This window comes from Plasmopara halstedii (assembly GCF_900000015.1).
Source record: "Plasmopara halstedii genome assembly, contig: Scaffold_323, whole genome shotgun sequence".
Taxonomy (NCBI): Eukaryota; Oomycota; class Peronosporomycetes; order Peronosporales; family Peronosporaceae; genus Plasmopara; species Plasmopara halstedii.
In genome coordinates, this window is record NW_020187244.1 from 2,452,669 (window position 1) to 2,470,997 (window position 18,329).

General features: G+C 44.3%; 6 protein-coding genes across 6 annotated transcripts; 4 read left to right on the top strand and 2 right to left on the bottom strand.

Moving 5' to 3' along the window:
* Positions 1 to 294, bottom strand: PHALS_08967 (uncharacterized protein; the record flags this gene model as incomplete). Its single annotated transcript, XM_024724411.1, has 2 exons — positions 1 to 79; positions 143 to 294. The coding sequence occupies 2 exons, from the start codon at positions 292 to 294 to the stop codon at positions 1 to 3; spliced, it is 231 nt and encodes a 76-aa protein (XP_024575291.1).
* Positions 295 to 3,218: 2,924 nt separating this feature from the next.
* PHALS_08968 (uncharacterized protein) lies at positions 3,219 to 3,466 on the bottom strand (the record flags this gene model as incomplete). Its single annotated transcript, XM_024724412.1, has 2 exons — positions 3,219 to 3,264; positions 3,336 to 3,466. The coding sequence occupies 2 exons, from the start codon at positions 3,464 to 3,466 to the stop codon at positions 3,219 to 3,221; spliced, it is 177 nt and encodes a 58-aa protein (XP_024575292.1).
* A 720-nt stretch (positions 3,467 to 4,186) lies between these two features.
* Positions 4,187 to 4,483, top strand: PHALS_08969 (uncharacterized protein; the record flags this gene model as incomplete). The annotated part of the gene is made up of 2 exons (XM_024724413.1): positions 4,187 to 4,198; positions 4,301 to 4,483. The coding sequence occupies 2 exons, from the start codon at positions 4,187 to 4,189 to the stop codon at positions 4,481 to 4,483; spliced, it is 195 nt and encodes a 64-aa protein (XP_024575293.1).
* Positions 4,484 to 12,243: 7,760 nt separating this feature from the next.
* On the top strand, positions 12,244 to 12,632 carry PHALS_08970 (uncharacterized protein; the record flags this gene model as incomplete). Its single annotated transcript, XM_024724415.1, has 3 exons — positions 12,244 to 12,249; positions 12,304 to 12,394; positions 12,472 to 12,632. The coding sequence occupies 3 exons, from the start codon at positions 12,244 to 12,246 to the stop codon at positions 12,630 to 12,632; spliced, it is 258 nt and encodes an 85-aa protein (XP_024575294.1).
* Positions 12,633 to 14,797: 2,165 nt separating this feature from the next.
* Positions 14,798 to 16,357, top strand: PHALS_08971 (steroidogenic acute regulatory protein; the record flags this gene model as incomplete). Its single annotated transcript, XM_024724416.1, has 1 exon — positions 14,798 to 16,357. One exon carries the CDS (start codon positions 14,798 to 14,800, stop codon positions 16,355 to 16,357), a length of 1,560 nt encoding a protein of 519 aa, XP_024575295.1.
* Positions 16,358 to 17,361: 1,004 nt separating this feature from the next.
* PHALS_08972 (uncharacterized protein) lies at positions 17,362 to 17,664 on the top strand (the record flags this gene model as incomplete). Its single annotated transcript, XM_024724417.1, has 3 exons — positions 17,362 to 17,409; positions 17,469 to 17,532; positions 17,594 to 17,664. 3 exons carry the CDS (start codon positions 17,362 to 17,364, stop codon positions 17,662 to 17,664), a joined length of 183 nt encoding a protein of 60 aa, XP_024575296.1.
* Positions 17,665 to 18,329: the final 665 nt, after the last annotated feature.

The following is an 18,329-nucleotide window of genomic DNA, read 5'->3' on the forward strand; positions in this document are numbered from 1 at the left end:
TTAATTCGAGAAAGCTTGAGCACTAGCTTTTCGAGAAGCTCTCGGTCCTACGCCTTGGCGACAATGAGTGAGACCTCCCCTAATGCGTTGGTTAACGATAAAATTTCTTAATGTTGGGTGTGCGATGTTTATCTTAACAAACATCACATGTAACCTTTCCATTTCACGATAACGTCGTGTGCTGGGTGGCTGTTTTTCAGACTTCGAGTTTTCGCATTGCGTTGGCATAGTAGACGAAAGTGTGTTGCCGCTTGCTGTCAGTCCACTACAAATGGTTAGAATTGTTACACCCATAAAGACGGAAATGCTTGATGTTCTGCGACGTAGTATTTTATTCACAATGTTCTCTTTAAGTACGCTTGGTTTGAACAATGCTATACAATTGTAAGAATTTCAAATTGCACTTTTGTGCGATAGTAAATATAGATAAGTGTTACGGGATTACACGCAACCAGAGTGTAACGGAATTTCTCGTACCCTTGTAGGAAAGGGGCGGGTTACAAACGATGATGTAACCGAACATAGGTAGAATTACATAAGTTGGTTTAACACAGAATGGTGTAGCTACTCCGTAAGAAGCGCCACTAACGTGGCAGGATTGCCAGTAGCAATTCATATTTTTTTGGCTTTACAACATTAATTAGGTCTTGCTATATTAATTAGAAAAACGCTAGGTTTTTGATATTGGCCGCTCTGCCGCAACTAAAACAATCAAATACAGATTCAATTCTGAGCGGAAGAGCGCCTCTACCTTGTCTGGCGCCTTAAGTATTACCTGGAGGTAGCGTATTGCGATACTCCACACTTACACTGGTTCTTGTAAGGAACGTAAGGTCGGTGATCTTGGCTTAGCTTCCACTCAGCAGATAGCTACGGCAGCCCCCACTGCAATAAGTACCGATACTTCGAAAATGATGAAACACATGCGTACGTCGAATAATAACGCGAGCTATTTGAGAGATTGTAAAGCAAATATATCTAGTATTGGTCAAAATATTGTGAGTTCTAAATTTATGTGGTTTTGTAACTCCCAAGCTTGAAGGTCGCACGTAATTGGGCAGTACATCGGTAGAAGTAAGATTGTCAACTTAGAAAGATCTCAAAACGACATATATCGTAGTGTTCGCATTGTCTATCCAGTGGTATCGGGAGCGTTTTCGAAGCTTCACCCGCACCTTGATTGCAAGTTGCTCCAAATCGTGATCAGAAGCATTCATCTCAGCCACTTTCAGCTGGTGAGACTCAAACACGACCACACATTCATGTTCATTGATATCAGCTTTGAGTAGAGCACAACGTACGACAAAAGCAGGAATGTCACAAACGATACAAAATGGCCGACTGGGAGTCAAAAAGGCAGGAATTGGGGCACGCACGAGGCTATCTCTCACAGTCTAGAATGCCACCTCTTCTGACGCACCCCAGCATCATTTGATATACAGTTTAATGGAAGCGATAAGGATTCGTCATGTTTTTAAAGAACCTGTACAATGGATGTCCAGGCTGTGCCTTTTCCGTTAGCCCTTTTTGGAACAGAAACACCACCCAATTTAATTGGCCTTAATCTCTGCAAAATTTACCCACAGGTCATGATCCGCTATGAAGTGAACCAGACAGGAGACTCTGTCGGCGTCATAAACACCTACATTTTGGATAGTAGCCTCGATAGGCGCATACATCCGAGCATCGCTGGTAAGTGCTCGATATGATTTTTAAAATTCGACTGTCTTTGCACTGTTTGGCCGCGGACGCATATAACGTCGAGCTTGTATATGATTAGGTACAATGTGGTCAAAATGGTTATTTTTTCCATCAGACGATTGAACGTCGTTGGTGCATTAAATAGTCTCTACGGCAAAACTAGTAAATTCCAGAGAACTTGCTCTTGGTGCATACCACAGGGAAAGCGATATCGCTGTCTTTCATCAGCAGTTGACGCTATTCACTCATTCGATTTTATCTTATCCTGATACCGTGAGTCACACCCGCTCGTGATCTTTAAATCCTGATTACGCCTATAAACAACATCGCTTTCAAATGGATACATCTCTATGATCTGCACAAGAGTAATCGCGATTTTTTTCTGCATCAAATACGCTCTGCTTCCTGACACTGGTGAATTTATGACTCGCTCAAGCTCCATCAGGAGAGAAGTGTATGACACCTCACTCTTTTTACATCAAATCTATTAATGGCTTGTGGCGTTTAAGCCTCTTCTTGTATTGGATGAGCTCCAATTTTAAGAATTCAGGTCCAGGACGAGACGGCGCTCCACGCTCTCAAAGTCTGCAAACTATCTCAAGGCACATCACTCAATCTATTACTAGCGTCCAGTCTCAAGACGCACGGAAATCGTATCTATATTTGGTATCCTTAATGCCTCCGCGAGCTGCCAAATGACAGTGTCATGTCGTACGTGACTGCACGGTGCACCTAAATCTGACTTTTAAAGGCTCACATAGCAAGGGACGTTGTCATTGACGACTAGCAACACTGGGCAATGGGCCTGAGTCGTTTTCTTAGGAATAACTCTCATTGTACAGCTTCTCCACAAGGTCCGAGAGAACCCCTTTAAGTCCCAGCAGGGCATCAGCTTCAACTGAGTTCCGACCTTTCCCGCTATGTGTTTGTCGGAATCCTTAGCGTGGGTGTCCGACCCTCCGCTCTTTTCAGCAAAATGCGATTAGTCCTGCAAGGCGCAAATGTTTAGTGCTCGTATGGATCAGCCATCTACGAAAACCACTACGTTGCTCAACAGAAAACACTCTTTCTTTTTTTCTCGACTCAGCTGGCTTTCATCGCCTTTAGCACGCCCAAAACCCAGCCACTTAAATTGCACAATCCGGCCATCGCGGCATGGGAGTTAAATACCGCTGGTAATGCAATATTTCGCAGTTTTTCGGAAAAGTTATTGGTGGGCGCCGATGACCTCAGTGGAAGCCACGCCCGTTTGGAAGCCATCCATAAAGATAGCAGCACTTATCACCGTTGGTACCAGGCGTGGCGTCTTTGCGGCAGCTAGAGCTTTAGCTTCTGGCCACTTTTCGCCAGATCCCGCCTCCTCTGATCGGTAGACAAAAGTTGATATGCCTGGCTTGGCGGGACGAACACGCTCAACACCAGTCTTTTTAAATACCTTCATGTTGAAATTGCTTCTTATGCCGAGATACTGCAAGTGAGTGTCCATTTCCGCTCTCGCCCTTTTTGACGCGCTATCGCTACGTGTGAGGCGTGGTCAATTGGTTGACCATATAGATGTCGCGTCTAGAAGAAATGACTGGCTGGAATTTCAACACCAATTTGCATCAATGCAGAAATTATCTGCTTATCGGCACCCGGTTTGAGCACTCCATAAATATCCCACCACCATATTCTCAGGGCTGATCATCACCTTTAAGTGAGTGATTGCCGTATTCGATTCTCTTACCGTCGGTTCTTCGATCCCATCGAAATTAACGCTGAGCATGGTCTAGTTATTTCAAGGGTTTATAAATGAACGACTTTTGATTTATCCTCGCCATATACATTCTTTAAATGACTCAGTCGTCAGATTTACTAAGTGCAGCCAAGTGCAACGAGAATGTTGTGTACCTTGCACAAATAGTATTCGACTTATTGACGCTGTGTATACAATGCACAGAGGTTGGTTTCGTCTGCGTCTTCCAGGAAAGATCCCCAAAGAATCTCACTCTGCTATTTCAAGAGTACATATATTTAAGTCCATTCCTATTTAGCCAAATAATTTTTTTCTTTGCGATAAGATCGTTTCTTTTGTCTGACGTTCGTAGCTCACGCGTACGCTGGTGTTCTTTATAAGTTCAATTCATCTTCGAAATATCGACACTTCGTTAATAATATATGCACAAAATTTTCAAAATAGTGCGTTGTGATTCGTACCAAGTTTGAATACTGATAAGGTGTATGCACACAAAGTAACTGTATATTTTCTGTTAAGACCCCCACTAGACTGTAGAACATACTCGGGCTCACGCTTCTTTTGATAGTTCTCATCGGAAAACCCTTGTATCCATCACCAAGAGTGTTTTGTCAGTCAGTCGCGAGGATTTTTCTGAAGCTACAGGAGAAGACTCCTTGAGCAAGAATACTCGAAAAGGCAAACTGTGGAGTTAGACTCGATGCGATACAGTTGCTCTTGGAGTGATTCCTTTTGTGCTGAGTACAAAAAATGATGCAGACTGTCCGGCACGTTTTCATAGTGCCACTTGACTTTGGCCCAGATCACTATAGCTAGCCGTAGTGATTTTCCGAGTCCTTATTAAACATCTTCGTCGCCACCCAGAAAACACGTCCCAACCGTTCTAAGGCGGAGGCACTCACTGTGCTTTGCCTCCGCGAGTCAGTACTCCAAGCCTCTTTAACACCGCAACGTGCTACGACCCTTCATCTTGGATCTCACGATGATATCCAACTCGTTGGTGATGAGATGAATATGGATCAGGAAATCAAGCAACGGCATGTGTGAAAGTCACGCCGACTAGGAAGTATGCTTTAAAATCGTTTTAATCTCCCAGAGATGCTCGCCACATTGATGCAGAGCCCTTTAACGGGTTTTCGTGAGATCGCTCGATCACGCCAGAGCCAAACGAGCTCTAGAAAGTCTTCCAACAAACACACTTCTTCATTCATTCCATATACAAGCAGACGTTTTTGGTGGTTTCGAATTATCACTTCCCGAAGTATTGATTGTACTTAAACCATAAGTGGTCAATTAAACACGTAACCGTCATGAGGGGTGTACAGTAAAAACTTTAATCTAGCAAATGTGCCAATGTATGCGAAGAAGACCTTGAGGTGAAAATCATCACCTCAAATATCGCTATTTATAGCCCCGCTCGGTCCGATGAGCTAGCAGTAACAACTACAGACCACGATTCTTTGTCATTGCAAGATCGATCGCCACTCGCTAGTGGGAGTGCGCTACGCTAAGCGCCCCTGCCTCTGCTCTAACAAAGATAAATGCCGAGGGTAGCCTTGGCGTCGGCAACGACAAAACCAGAGCAAGATTGCCAAGATGGGAACCAAATTCCATGACTTTCTTATTAAGGGTATCCCTACTACTTTATCATTGACTGATACAGCCCCGGTATATTCACCTATGCACTTAACGCTTCACCTAAACGCTGGTTACCTCTAGTTCATAGCATAAATGCCAGCTGTGGTCGACTCTCCTACACCTGGTTATCGTGCGCTCTCTCGATTGTAGTGGCACGTCAATCCTATCCTAGAGATCTGGCGTGCATTAGCGCGAAGATGAGTCAGATCATGGTTTTGCTCTCTAAGTTTCGCGCTCGTACTAGTACTTTCAGCAGCTCAGAAAAGCATTGCTGTTTGGAGCACAGAGATGCTTAGCCTCAGGGAATAGTAGAGGCATTAATCATCTACAGCAACACATATATCCTTCGACTGATCCGTTAGAGCGAGGTAGTGGTACGTCTTCAATAAGCCTTCGTAAGGCACAGGATCGGATTGCATTTTGTCTTGAATGTTATGGGTACAGCACAATTCGTATACGCTTCGACTGCGATCAGTCGAACGTAGCGCAGTACAATTTAATATTTTAGACCGCACACATTGTATGTGTAAGTACGTTAATTGGACTCAATACAACTTCACACCACAGCATTTTCGGGTGTATATCACCTGCGCCGGCATCGACGTTTTTATTATGTTTGACAGGTCTCGCAGTCATGTCGTTGCGCACTTGCGCACGACGCTCATACTTATCGAGATAAGATTGCGCATATTGCTAAGAAGTGTAGGCGAGCTGTTATTTGATATACATTTTTGACGGACATCCCCTCAGCATGAAGCCACTCCGTGGCGACATCGAGCGCAAGAATAAAATGATTTGTGTATTCTTGGGTAAGTCTGTCGAAGAATATACTCCGTTACTCAACAGATACTCTATCAAAAGAAGCATATGAATCTAGCACCGCGGCATCTCTGCATATGTGCTACGGATAAATTTCACCACTACGCAATTAACTCGTTATCTCAGACCATATTTTGCGGATTGTCAGAGTTTGACGTGTTCAATCCGGTGCCCAGCATAAAGAACACTTATTTGTAAAGCTCTTATCTCTATTGATACAAAGGGTATAGGCAAGCCGTGTTGTTGAAACACTTTTCGAAAGACAGCTTAGTAATATCCACACCTGTCAAAGTATCGCCGACAGTAGAGATATGAAACTACACGGCTTTTACAGAATCGATACTTTGTCCATTAAAACCAAACGATTGTCATCACTCTGCCGCAACCGCCAGGCTAATCAAAGGTGCCGCCGCATGCAGTGAGGATCTAACCCACAGACACGTTTCACATGTGCAGTTTTGTGCTTGACTACTTATACTGGTTGGATCTCCAATACATAGCGCTCACCGAGCAGTATGTCTTCCTTCAGGTTACCATCTAAATGGGTACCATGTGCCTCGTACAGTATTTCGTACTTGGTACAAGGCCTTCAACGTGATCCACCATGTGTCACCAGAGTTCATGCTGTAAGATAGCAAAATCATGGGATAAAGCCTGGCGCGCTTTTGATATATCAAACTTGTTGCTTCCCAGATGTTTAAGCAACGTAACGAATATTGCGTCTGTCCCATACGCTGTACACTACCTCCACAATTGGCGTTGCCACCGTCGTGGTGCAAGACAAGCCATATTCAGGGCGACTCGAAAGCGAATCCGGCACCACATTAAGCTGACTCGGCTTGTATTTCAGGTCACAGGTATGAAATCAGCAATGAATGATTTCCCCCTATAGATTATAGAACAGAATGTGTTGACGACGTTACTACATTCAACAACTCATGATCTAAATCTATTACAAACGGTGGGATGTTGCACACAGTGATATTGTCATCACATCTCGTTCGAAAAAAGAAAAAATAGCTATTCTTCTTTGCTAATTATCCTTCGGATTTCATCATGCGCCTGGTCAATTTATGTGATGATGGAAGCGCCATCTGACAGCCCCCACTATGAGCTGTCAAGATTTACAAAGGAAACGTCACTGCTTGTGATACGTGTGGCGTGCGAATTGATGCACCATGCGCTGCGTTGCTGGATGCTTGATGAAGCGAGACGTTTGGAAGCTCAGATGCCACTGAATTTGAAGTGCTCGGATGCAATTTTGCACATTTTTCTTAGATCCGGGACTTACTGGTTTAGAGCACTAATTCATGTGTGGTCGTAACTCACTATTATGACCTCAAATACAAATCCAGTATTCAGCACGTGATACTAGTTAAGTAGCCATCTCGGGAGAGTAGTGACATACCGATCACAGTACGCGACGTACATGTAGATCAGCATATCAAAGTTTGTAATCTCATCTGTAAGCACTTGTGAAACATGTTAACGAGTTACTTATCGCCGCATGCCTCAGCACTTTCGGCCAGCCCGCTGGTTTTGACGAGTGCTGGCAGCTCAACAGTATGAATCTGGTCTCAGAATTACGATATATTCGCTCAGCGATACCGTCATCGTGGTTTTACTTGTCCGTATCAGCAAATTGGGTCGTTCGGCTGATCCGTTTCCAGCAAGATTTATTCAAGCTGTTCCTAGGCAAAGTTTTGCGCCAACATGGCTTGCCGGTTACTATTATGTTAAGCGACGAAATGCGCTTGGAAGGAAGACTGTGGCAAACTTTGTTTTGTGAGCCAAGTATCATACTGAACGTGTTCATAGATGATAATCTCGTATTTGATGTTAAATAAAATCCATCTCCGCGAGGTTCAAAATAGCATCCAAAGTACTTGCGCGCAGGGATCGCGTTGCTACAGCACATTACTTTTCTTATTGAGTTTGCGATAAGTTATGCAGTGCATGCCGCTGTTAGAATCATTTCGCTATTCCTAACGTTTCTTATTACAGCTCCGCTTTCGTTTTGGTGGGGGAAACGTTTACACATTCGAATGATCGATATCAGTGCGGCTACACCTTGCTGAGAAAGCACTAATCTTATTCGAATGAGATTGAACAAGCTTACGCCAAACAAAGCACGCATGATTAGTCAGAGAAAAAAACGTTCAAATAAAAATCTGCTTATCTACTAACCAAAGAAGAGCGGTATCCAAGACTAAGCTGCGTCCACACCGCATCGAACCGTTCACGGCTGTAGAATAAAAGTATTTAGTTTTTTGCAATGACACGTGAATGGGAATGTGAACACACCCTGTGTTCTGCGTGGGCTTGCTCAAGCCACTCATGATCTTGACCTTACGAGCTAGTCGGATGTAGAGCGCTTTGTTCGAGATAGTGCAGCGTAAACCATCCCAAGTAGCATCGCTATTTTCTGCTCTAGAGCAGAGACACGGTTATGAGCAGCTGGAATCTCGGTGCGATTGCGTAACTCAGAGAGCACATCCGCAAAATGTCTTATCTAAATATCCGTTGCTTCTTAGGCAAGGGTTGCCGCTTTCAAAGTGGAGCAGACATGAGAATTGAAGTTCTGACTTTGACGCTGTTTCCTCGCTGACATTACCGCGTAAACCCCCTTGCGCACAATTCGGCTTAACTCTTCTTTGGAGAAAAGGCATGGTTGATCGGCGCACAATGCTTCCTATTAGCGAGTTGTGGTTGACCTTGTTCCATTATTGGAACTTGGTCGGTAGCTCATAAGAAATGAGCAAGTCTAATAGCAACAAGGTGATAAGGCTTCACCTCGATGTTCTTATTATGTTTCCAACCATAATCATACATTAAAACGCTTTTTTGACGGAAGTTTGCTTTACGAATGCCGACTTGCCAATCGTTAGCTGAGTAGGCAGGGTGTCTTGTGCACCCATTAGATACGTAAGCACGATTCCAGCTCTCAGGTCATCATCAAGTATCCAAGGCACAGTCTCTTGGAGAGCAATGAGCTTCCGACTGCTTATGCTTTTATTGCAGGCAGTATTCTCAGGATATGTGACCTGTGAAATCGCTCAGTGTTCGTGGAGCAACGTGCGGGCTTTTGCTGTCTATTTGAGCGGAAGGCCGGTACTTAAAAGCGCGTAAGCCCCTTCGGTTCAACAAGCAACATCGTATAGATTATAATGAACTGAATCAATAAACGTGAATCTGTCGAGTTTGTTCAGCTTGTTATGACTCTTGGGCTGTAGACGAGCCACGCTAGATGATGTGAGCCAAATTCACCTCATAGGTGAGAAGCTGGAGAAGCTGGACGCCATCTTGTTTTCGTGGGAGTTTTTTACTCGAGGTGAGTGGTCACAGAGTTCATAACTCTTGTAGAGGGGAAGTAAAGCATACAGACCGCCTTGTCTCCAATATCGCTTCTCTTAAGGTGGGGGCAGATGTGTCAGATTAGGACACGAAGCGTTACTGCGACTACTCTTGTCGGAGAGCACCATGATCTTCCCACAAAAATGATTAAAATCGTCAGGCACTCAGACTGCACCGTACTTGGAGGATCGCTGAGCCTTATGGTATTCGGACCAGGTGAGGACCTTTGATGCGGAGATGGTTTTAAATGCAAGCACTGGAGGGTAGAAGGAGAAATGTAAAACTTCGAGTACAATGGATGATTTTTTAGCGTTCACTTTTGTGCAAAGTTTATATTAACATATCACTTCTTGGCGTAATGGGTGCAACGAATATTCAATTGTGTATATACACTAATGTATAAAATTTGCGCTCACTTTTCTATTACGTCAAGCGATACCGTTTTTAATAAATATCTTGTAGCATATATATTGGGCATTGGCTAATTTATAGCAAATCTTGATTCAATTCAATGTCGAAATAGCGGAGCGAAAAAGAAAGATAATCACTTATAACGCTCTCAATTTCACTCTCCAGATTCTGTGCGTTGAACTCATTAAAAGGCCGTCTCGTTGGAGAGAGGTATATGAATTGGTGTACACTATGAACGGGTGTCCCACAACAGAAAACATCCAATAAGTAGTCACCTTCGCACCCGTACAACGTGTAAAATTGCACGGCCCCGACGAATGATCCGAGAGTAAAGTTATTTGTCCACACCAGTAAAGTAATAGTATATATTGATATGAGGCTTTTTGTCGGTACTATTTGTAAGGCCCACCTTGTACCTTATCTTGCTGCTGCCAGCGGCGCTAACGCTGGTAGAAATTTAGCAAATCTGTATCTCAACAAATTCCTTTGTTTATACAACCTGCCTGTAGTGGCTGTCTCTTCAAGCTTTACAGCCAGATTGCAGCGCTTTAGGTGCTAGAAGCTGACCGTCCATAGAGCGATAATCAAACGGAACGCAAAAATCGCGCGGTAAGGGTTTCCATTGAAGCTTGGCGCTGAACGATAGCGGTTCCAAATAGATACTTTACTCGATGAACTCAAGTTGAACAGTGCTGTTTATATCTCCACTCTTTTTCATATGGCCCAATAAAGCCTCGTGTGTTCTTGACGCCACCCCTCAGTGGTTTCAATTTGGTGGGGAGAAGAGAAGAGAGGGGTCCGTGTGACACATAGGTCTTTGATCTCAATGATGGCAAAAAAGGTATATATGATATCATCCTGAACTAGACTATGATATATATAACTAGACAAAAAGATGATCAACAAAAGCATTTAAATTTTATCAAAATCAATTTCTTCGTTTAGGTGTAGAAAGCATCTGCCGTTGTTTACTTGGATTCGTAGAGTCAACACTAAATCTCAGCAAAGAGCACGGCAGCTATGTTGTATTTGGCAGTTTTTTTATCAATTCAACGACCAAGTATGAAATCATTCCAAATTTCCGTGATAATGGCACACAAGCGGCTCAAAATTCTGATCTCAAAACACCTAGGCATGCCTTTTAAGCTAGTCTCTTTCATAGCTCTCATAAGGGATAACGCAGTTAGCACCGTATGGCCGAGACCGATAATGGCTCATCTAAAGGAGGTCATTAACAAAGGAAATGCATTGGTGAGACACCTCCATGAAGGTTTCACCAATCGTCGGCAAAAATGCAACTAGATCTCGTCGCGTGACCTCACATACTTAGCTTTCAGACTTATGAGAGTAGGTAGAGGAGAAATCTCTACCTCTGAAAAAAAACTATCGAGAAAGTTCCAGATAGCGACTAAAGCTCGAATCAAAGGAGATGCTGTTGCGCTGGCGGTCCCCAAGATATGAGGCCGCTTGCAGTAGTGCACCCGAACGTGCATGATGTATTAAGAAGAGGTGTTTCAATATTAAAGGTAAGGATGCTTCGTAGGTTACGGGAGTTCGCACCGTTGGACCAGGTGCACCATGTAAACGCCCAGCACTCCCACCTATTGTTCTAGAGGGAGATAATTAGCGGGCTACATCCAAGAGTTGCTGAGTCATCGATGTAATGCGGCAGGCCCTCTTGTAACATTACCATCGTCATGGACGATTTTCGAACAAATGCGACTCACACCGAGATTTTCCTTGTCCACCAAACAACTTTGAGATGCAAAGCACAAATAGTGCGTGGGAGATGAAGGATCTATGATTACGTCAGAAGCAGTAGACTCTTACTAGCCGCGCCGTGATAGGACAGATTTGTTGGATCTGAGTCATTCTAAGGAACAGTGTGCGATCACTATTTCCTGGGGAACATCGATGAGGTCGCAGATGTTATATCTAAAAACATCTGCGCCTGCGTGCCACTTTCCTTGTTTGTTGAGAGGTATGAAGGCTCGACCTTCCACGCATTGTTGACCGGTGATCCCCTCGCGGGACAACGCGGAGCTAAATTAGGAGCAGGGCGGCCTCTTGGATAGAGCTCGATTCTTGTGTACCTCGTGAAGGAATATGACTCCTTCTTAATGGGAGCTTATCCCCCCTACGAGAGTCAGCGCGCAGATAAACCCTACTAGGACTGTTGTTTATCAACATGAACTCCCGGGGTAAGTGTAACCATGGAAAGTCCTGATACATTCAGAAGCGCCATAGAGTTTTGCTCAACGCGATGTAGGAAGTTGACATTATCAAGAGGAACTAATAGTGCAGAGTACGGATACCATATCCGTTCGACTCGCGATTAGAGAATGTCGATGATCCTAAAACTATTTATATAGATTATTCGAGTATTTGGTACTGTCGAGCGTTATTTGGTCTTGTATCTGCATAGAAATGGCATGGCCGTAGTGCCATAAGCCAGGAAGTGACATGAAGCCACCCACCAGCTTTGGTGATCTCGTCACCTGTTGAGGTCTGTTCCGTTACTGAGGACTCTCAGTGCATTGATATCAAGATGTGTAGCACAACTAATTGATATTATTGAGAACATGATGAACGTAACTTCTTAAGTTTTGAGACAATCGGTCAATAATTACTGATCAAAATCTCAGAAGAAGTGTGAGTCGAGGTTTTTCGATGAGACGACCATTTTTTGCGGTCTTATATATTGGTCTCTCACTGTCAAGGTTAAAATTCGAAGCTGTGAGCTGAGGTCACCCAAGACTTCTGATAGTGAAACGTAAAAGGGTCGAGGCCTCCTGGGTATTTTCTGGGCGCAGCTCGAGTTGCGGGTTTCATGAAGCTTATGAAGCCACGCGCGGGTAAAAAGCCGGGCTTCGGTATCGGTAATCCTTGTAAAGATTTGATGGTACCGCAATCACTAAGCGGAGCAGTTGATCTTCACGAGATTGAAAGGAGAAATGTTAAAATTCGTCAATAGATTAGCTGCATTAGACCACTCTCCTTCACTACCCAGGCAATAGCTCTCGTACAGATATATTGTAGTACTGTTAAATAAAGTATTAGAGCTAAAATCGTGGTACCACCACGAATGGATTTGTTATTTTGGACACATTCAGAGGGCTGAATGCTAGGAGTGAGACAGCAATTTAGAGGCTTCTACGGATTCCTCGAATCCTTCGTTGAAAAAAATCACGACGTGGTGACATAAGAGTTGCCGTGTTGTTGCTGTTACATTGGGAAGTTGTCATGATTATGACGTGATTTCTGAAACTAAATTTGGGATAACGGAGATAGTGCTATATTGCAGACCATTTCTTCAATGGTGAAGCTCATACAGCAGGTCTGGCGATAGATAGTCAAACTTCAACCGACTACCTGCGTCAGCAAGGATCGCGATCTGCACCAATACAGAAGAAAACATCTCCAATTTTGGTCTGTTAACATACACGATACGGTCTAAATATCTGTTTCACGAGACAATTGAGCGCTACTCGTGCGTCGGACAAACGCTGGAGCAAAGAAAGACACTTCCATACCATCGTACTAGGAAATTATGCAACAGTGGTGGGGCTATCACTTACCTGAACGGATAGGATAGAATTCATCGACAAAAACGATTTTGGTGAACAGAGTACAACATAATACTGTGATCCAGTCGTTGCACGATTCTCCTCTTACCAAAGAGAAGACTCATGTTTTGCACAATCGTGCTGTGCTCGAGTATGTGCAACATGCAAATAGGGAAGCCTTTTGTTGATGTGATCTTGGCGTTGTCGGAATCTCTCTTTTGTGATGCTTCCTTTGGAAACATGGTCCTTGGAAGATCTTGCAGAATTTAGGCCGTAGTAGATGGATCAGCGCCATTTTCCAGAGTGATTAACGATGACAGGCTGGTCTATTCAATTAGTGCAAAATATCATTGAATAACACGGCGTTTTACTAATCTTCTTACAAAGGATGTTAGTTGGTGTCGGGGCGCGCGACAGTAGTGGTTTCGTTTCCGGCCGTTTAAGGAAGTCTCATGTGCGCCCCCTATTCTTTCGAATCCGAGCTGGCCATCTTTCCGCCTTTTTCATGTCTGTGTTTTTATTCAAGGTGATGTTGATGGATATGTCACGTTTAAATCTCGCCAACTTTGCAGCTGCGGGTGGGAACTGTATAGCTCGCGAAAAGAGATTACATGGAGTATAATTTTGTCAAGTTATTGGTACACTTTCTCGGCTTCGAACCTTTCCGATCTTCGGATAATGCGAAATCGAATCGACAGTACTTCTTTGCTGAAATCCCTGAGTAGACAATAAATACCACATACATCGGTATTAGTACTTATAACACTGAAATCCTATATAAAGCAAAGTGCCCACTCTATGAAACACCATAACTCCCACAACTTAACACTCGATGACAAATGCCAGTCTGTTGGTGCTCTACGTCCGAGGAACAACAGTAATATTTCTTTAGCTTGGATGGATCGTTTATGGCATTCTGCATACTGCATACTGGCGTTGTGATGAGCTCACGCTCATTTTTGTCGTGTCAAGCGTCCCGATTCGTTTTATCGTTCTGATACCCCAAAATTGAGCAATTCTTAAGAGTAACAAATTCATGTGACAACTGCGATGTCGACACAATGCAGGTACGTTCATTGTAAGCGCTGATGATGTGTCAAAAATCGCGCTATTTTGTCTATCGTTGTATTAATAGTCGGACTCCCGATCATCTGCTCCTTAATCTAAGAATTAGTCTTTCTTCGTTCGTCGAGAGCATTAGGTACAAGTCACAGTTTGCAATCATTTCATTTCGATCATGCCTACGTGATCCGTTTGTCGCCAGCTCGCTGAAAAGTTTTGGCCACGTCGGAATGTTGAGAATTACACACACACATTCCACCAGATTTGTAGTCTTTTCTATATTCTGTAAACCTAGAACTTCTGATCATTTCCTGTCAGATCGCATAAAGCACACCAATGTTATAAGCCCGTTCCGTAAATCTAGTATCCATAACCCTCAATTTCTACAAGAGCACAACCCCAGAAAATCCATCTTCGTTTTTCGGTCGCCACTCGCTTTCTCTGCCTCCACTTGCATTCACTATTACTTAAGTACTCCGGGAAAACTGTGAGCCTAAAATTTAAACGCATAATGTGTGTAAGGCCCTCGAGCGCGCGGTCCGCACGAGTCGAAAAGGCCACTGTCAAGGCTGCTGCGGGAGGTGGCCCGCGTGTCTCGATGGCCATGCGCCCTCGCTCTAGCTCTAACGTATCTACAGCTTCAAGCAGTTGGTCTCCGACCGGCATGAATGTGGCCGCACGCGACACAGTCTCAGGCCGCTGGATTGAAGACGCAGCTGCACGTACATGCGCCAAGTGCGAGCGTAACTTCTCGCTCGTTAATCGCCGCCATCACTGTCGCGTATGCGGTGAGATCTTCTGCCACTCCTGTTCACGTACACGCATGGTGCTAGCAACGAATCCAGGTGAAATTCCACGCCGTCAGCGTGTGTGCGACCCTTGTGCTACCCACGCGCACAGCAGTGCAGTTTTATACGAGGCTGAAGATGCTGCGTTGGGGCCGCGGTTCCGCGCCAAAGCGGACATTGGCGAGACCTCCGTAGTAACAGAGAAAGTGCTGCTGATGAGAAAAGAGGAAGATATTGTGATGAAGACACAGACCAAGAGCACGGACCCAGAAAGTAGTCTTAAATTTATGATGGCCTCTTCCTTAGGCTTCGCGGCAGCATTCTGGTTTCTTAAGGATGAGGTAGCGCTGTCCAACCCCGCTATTTGGATACTCTTGGCTGGTTTTATCAGAAACGTCTACGAGATCGCAATAAGAATTATGGCTTCTCGAAACTTTACAGAAGGCGTGACGAATTTGGAAGATGCCGAAAAGATCTTTAGCGGTATGGACTCAAGCGCTTCGGACGACCTATCCACATCAATCGCCCCCTCAACCTCGTCGGAAAAATCCAAAAAGGATTTATATGCCACAATAAAGATCACACCCGCGCTAAGTGACGAGCTCATTGCCAGCTCGCAAGTTTCCTTAGACAAGGTCTTAGAACTGGCGAATTCCGACGCGACCACGAACTCGGAATGGACAGAAGAAATTCCCACTACAGAAAATGTGACGGTGTACTCTCGCGATGGCAAACCGTCTCGCATTTACAAGTGCGAGGCAGATATTGCCCTATCTCCTGATGAGCTCTTTGACGAATTGTATACGAACCTGGAAACTAGCAAAGTGTGGAATGTGACCGCAGCTGAGAGCAATGTGATTTGCAAACTCGATGAAACGACTGATTTGGTACATTTGATTTCGGCTCCTGCTCTTGGTGGTGTTATATCCAGTCGTGATTTTGTCAATACCCGCACGTGGCGACGACAGGATGGTGGTGGTTATGTGATTGCTAACAGCTATGCTGGAAAGAATGTCTTAAAGCCGCAAAAGGGTATCACTCGTGGAGAAAACGGTCCAACGGGCTGGGTTATCCTGCCGCACCCAACATCTCCGTTTAAGAGCCGTCTGATTTGGATTTTAAACATGGACATCAAGGGTTATTTCCCGTCTAGCGTTATCCGAAAAGGCTCCATTGGTGAGGTCTCTTGCTTTGTGCGCAATCTGCGTCGCTACATCGCTCAAAACAACGCTAGCGGTGAATGCGCCCCTGAGTGCGCTCAAAGTGACGTTGCAAAAGTTTAGCAAAAATGAGAAAGACAAATGATTTCCAGTCTGATATGGAGAGTTGGGCAAGACGAGCGGATTGAACACTCACCACTTGCGCACATCTACCTACAGTTTGGCTTTTTGTCTTTTTCAGTATCTGTTGTCTATTTTTTAGAGTGGGGCTGTTGCGTCCAACGGAAGACTCAACTAATCATCTTGAACCCACAACGACGATCTAGTTAAGGCTAAGCGAGGCGAAATGTGTCACTCCTCCACCGTTGTACCTATAATACTGGAGTTTTTACATTTCCTCAATTTTGGAACAGTGGTAGAATAAATAAGATACTTGTGATGGTAATTAGGAAACGTTCTATCAAAAAAAGATAAAACACTGGCGCTGCACCCCTGACGGCTTCGGTTTAGACTGCCTACAGTAAGCTCCATCCATCGAGGATTAAATTCGGGAATATGACGATAGTTTTGGTTGTCTTACAATGAAATGTAAGGGTTTGAGCGTAATTAGCTCTCAGTGGGTGGTCATAAAAAAGCAACTGTGTAACGGGGATACCTATTGTATTGTGGTGTACGAACATCTTCCTTTGTTGTCCCTGAAATTTCGAGAATTATGAAGGGGCACCACAACTTCATTGCATTTGTTGGCACGTGTCGTCAATTTGACGACTGAGATTGAATAAGACAGAAACTTCTAGTGAGAAATAAAACAATGAGTACTCTTCTATATGTCCTGGGGACACTAGCACCTTTAATAAGCGTGCGCATTTAGCTGGTCCCGAGGGAAAACGCAATAGGCGGCCCAAGGAACGAAAGCATTTCTTGCTTTGATGCGCTCACCAACAACGAGAAACTTGTGAGAAAACGTCAAGGGCGCCCTAACTAGACTTTGATGGATGCACAATTTGCACCCACCGTGAGGCCGCTTACAGAAGGCGTCTTGCTCTTCGAGGTAGACAAGGACAGGTTAAATGTTGAGGCTGATATGGCGATGAAAAAAAACAGCCATCTTTCAGACAATTCAAATAATGCCCATCCTACAGGCAAGGCGTGAATCAACAGATGATGTTGAAAATGTAAAACTTAAACCGGAAATGGCGGTAGACTCTCTCTCAAAGCGGTAAAGGTTACTTAGGTCACGGAGGTCTTCGGACAGTTGCGACTCATTACATTGTCATCCGACTTTTTTCGAAGATGCGGTATGTGTCAAATTAAAATAAAGACAACTTTCGTGCGACGGGCTGACTGAATTGCGAGAAGTTGGTCGCGATGAGCGAACCAGCGACGAAATACCATCAGCTGCGATAAAATGGAAGGATGCGAGTATTTAGTTGCTGACCAAAATTATGGTACTTGGAGATCTAGCATCTGTGGTAGCTCTGAATCTCTGCGCTTAGTGTAACGGGGTTACACATATCCTGGTAACAGGGGTGTGTGTCACACCAGATGGGAATGGTGTGACCACACCCAAACGAAATAGGTACGGGGCTGGATAGCCAGTAGTTATACATGTATTTAGATTTTTCTATATTTATTAAGGAAACTTTTAACGTTAGGATAAATTTACAAAAAATATCTTTTTGAATTTAAACCGAAGAGTCGATTAGCCTTGGGAAGGCAATAATCACTCTTGGAGTAAACGGATTACGATTCGCTAACTCATACTTGGTTCTTGTAAAGAACAAAAGGTCGGTGACCGAAAGTACGCTTCTTCAAACGTTTTGCTACGGTAGCCCCGCTGCACTTGTAATCAATCAACACCTGAGTCATTACGACTGACCCTCTGTGAGGATGAAATAATTGTTCTCTTTGCCCCAGGGCATGCAGACGGGCTTAAAAAGCTGATGTCCTTGCTTGACGCTAAGGGCGTGCAACATCTTGTAGCACTAGGCCCCGAGGCAATCGGTGCACGTCTAGAAGCGTTTTCAAATTACGAACACGCGCTGCTAGAGCACCTGCAGCAGAAGATGTCTGCATCGTTTGCGTCTATGACGCC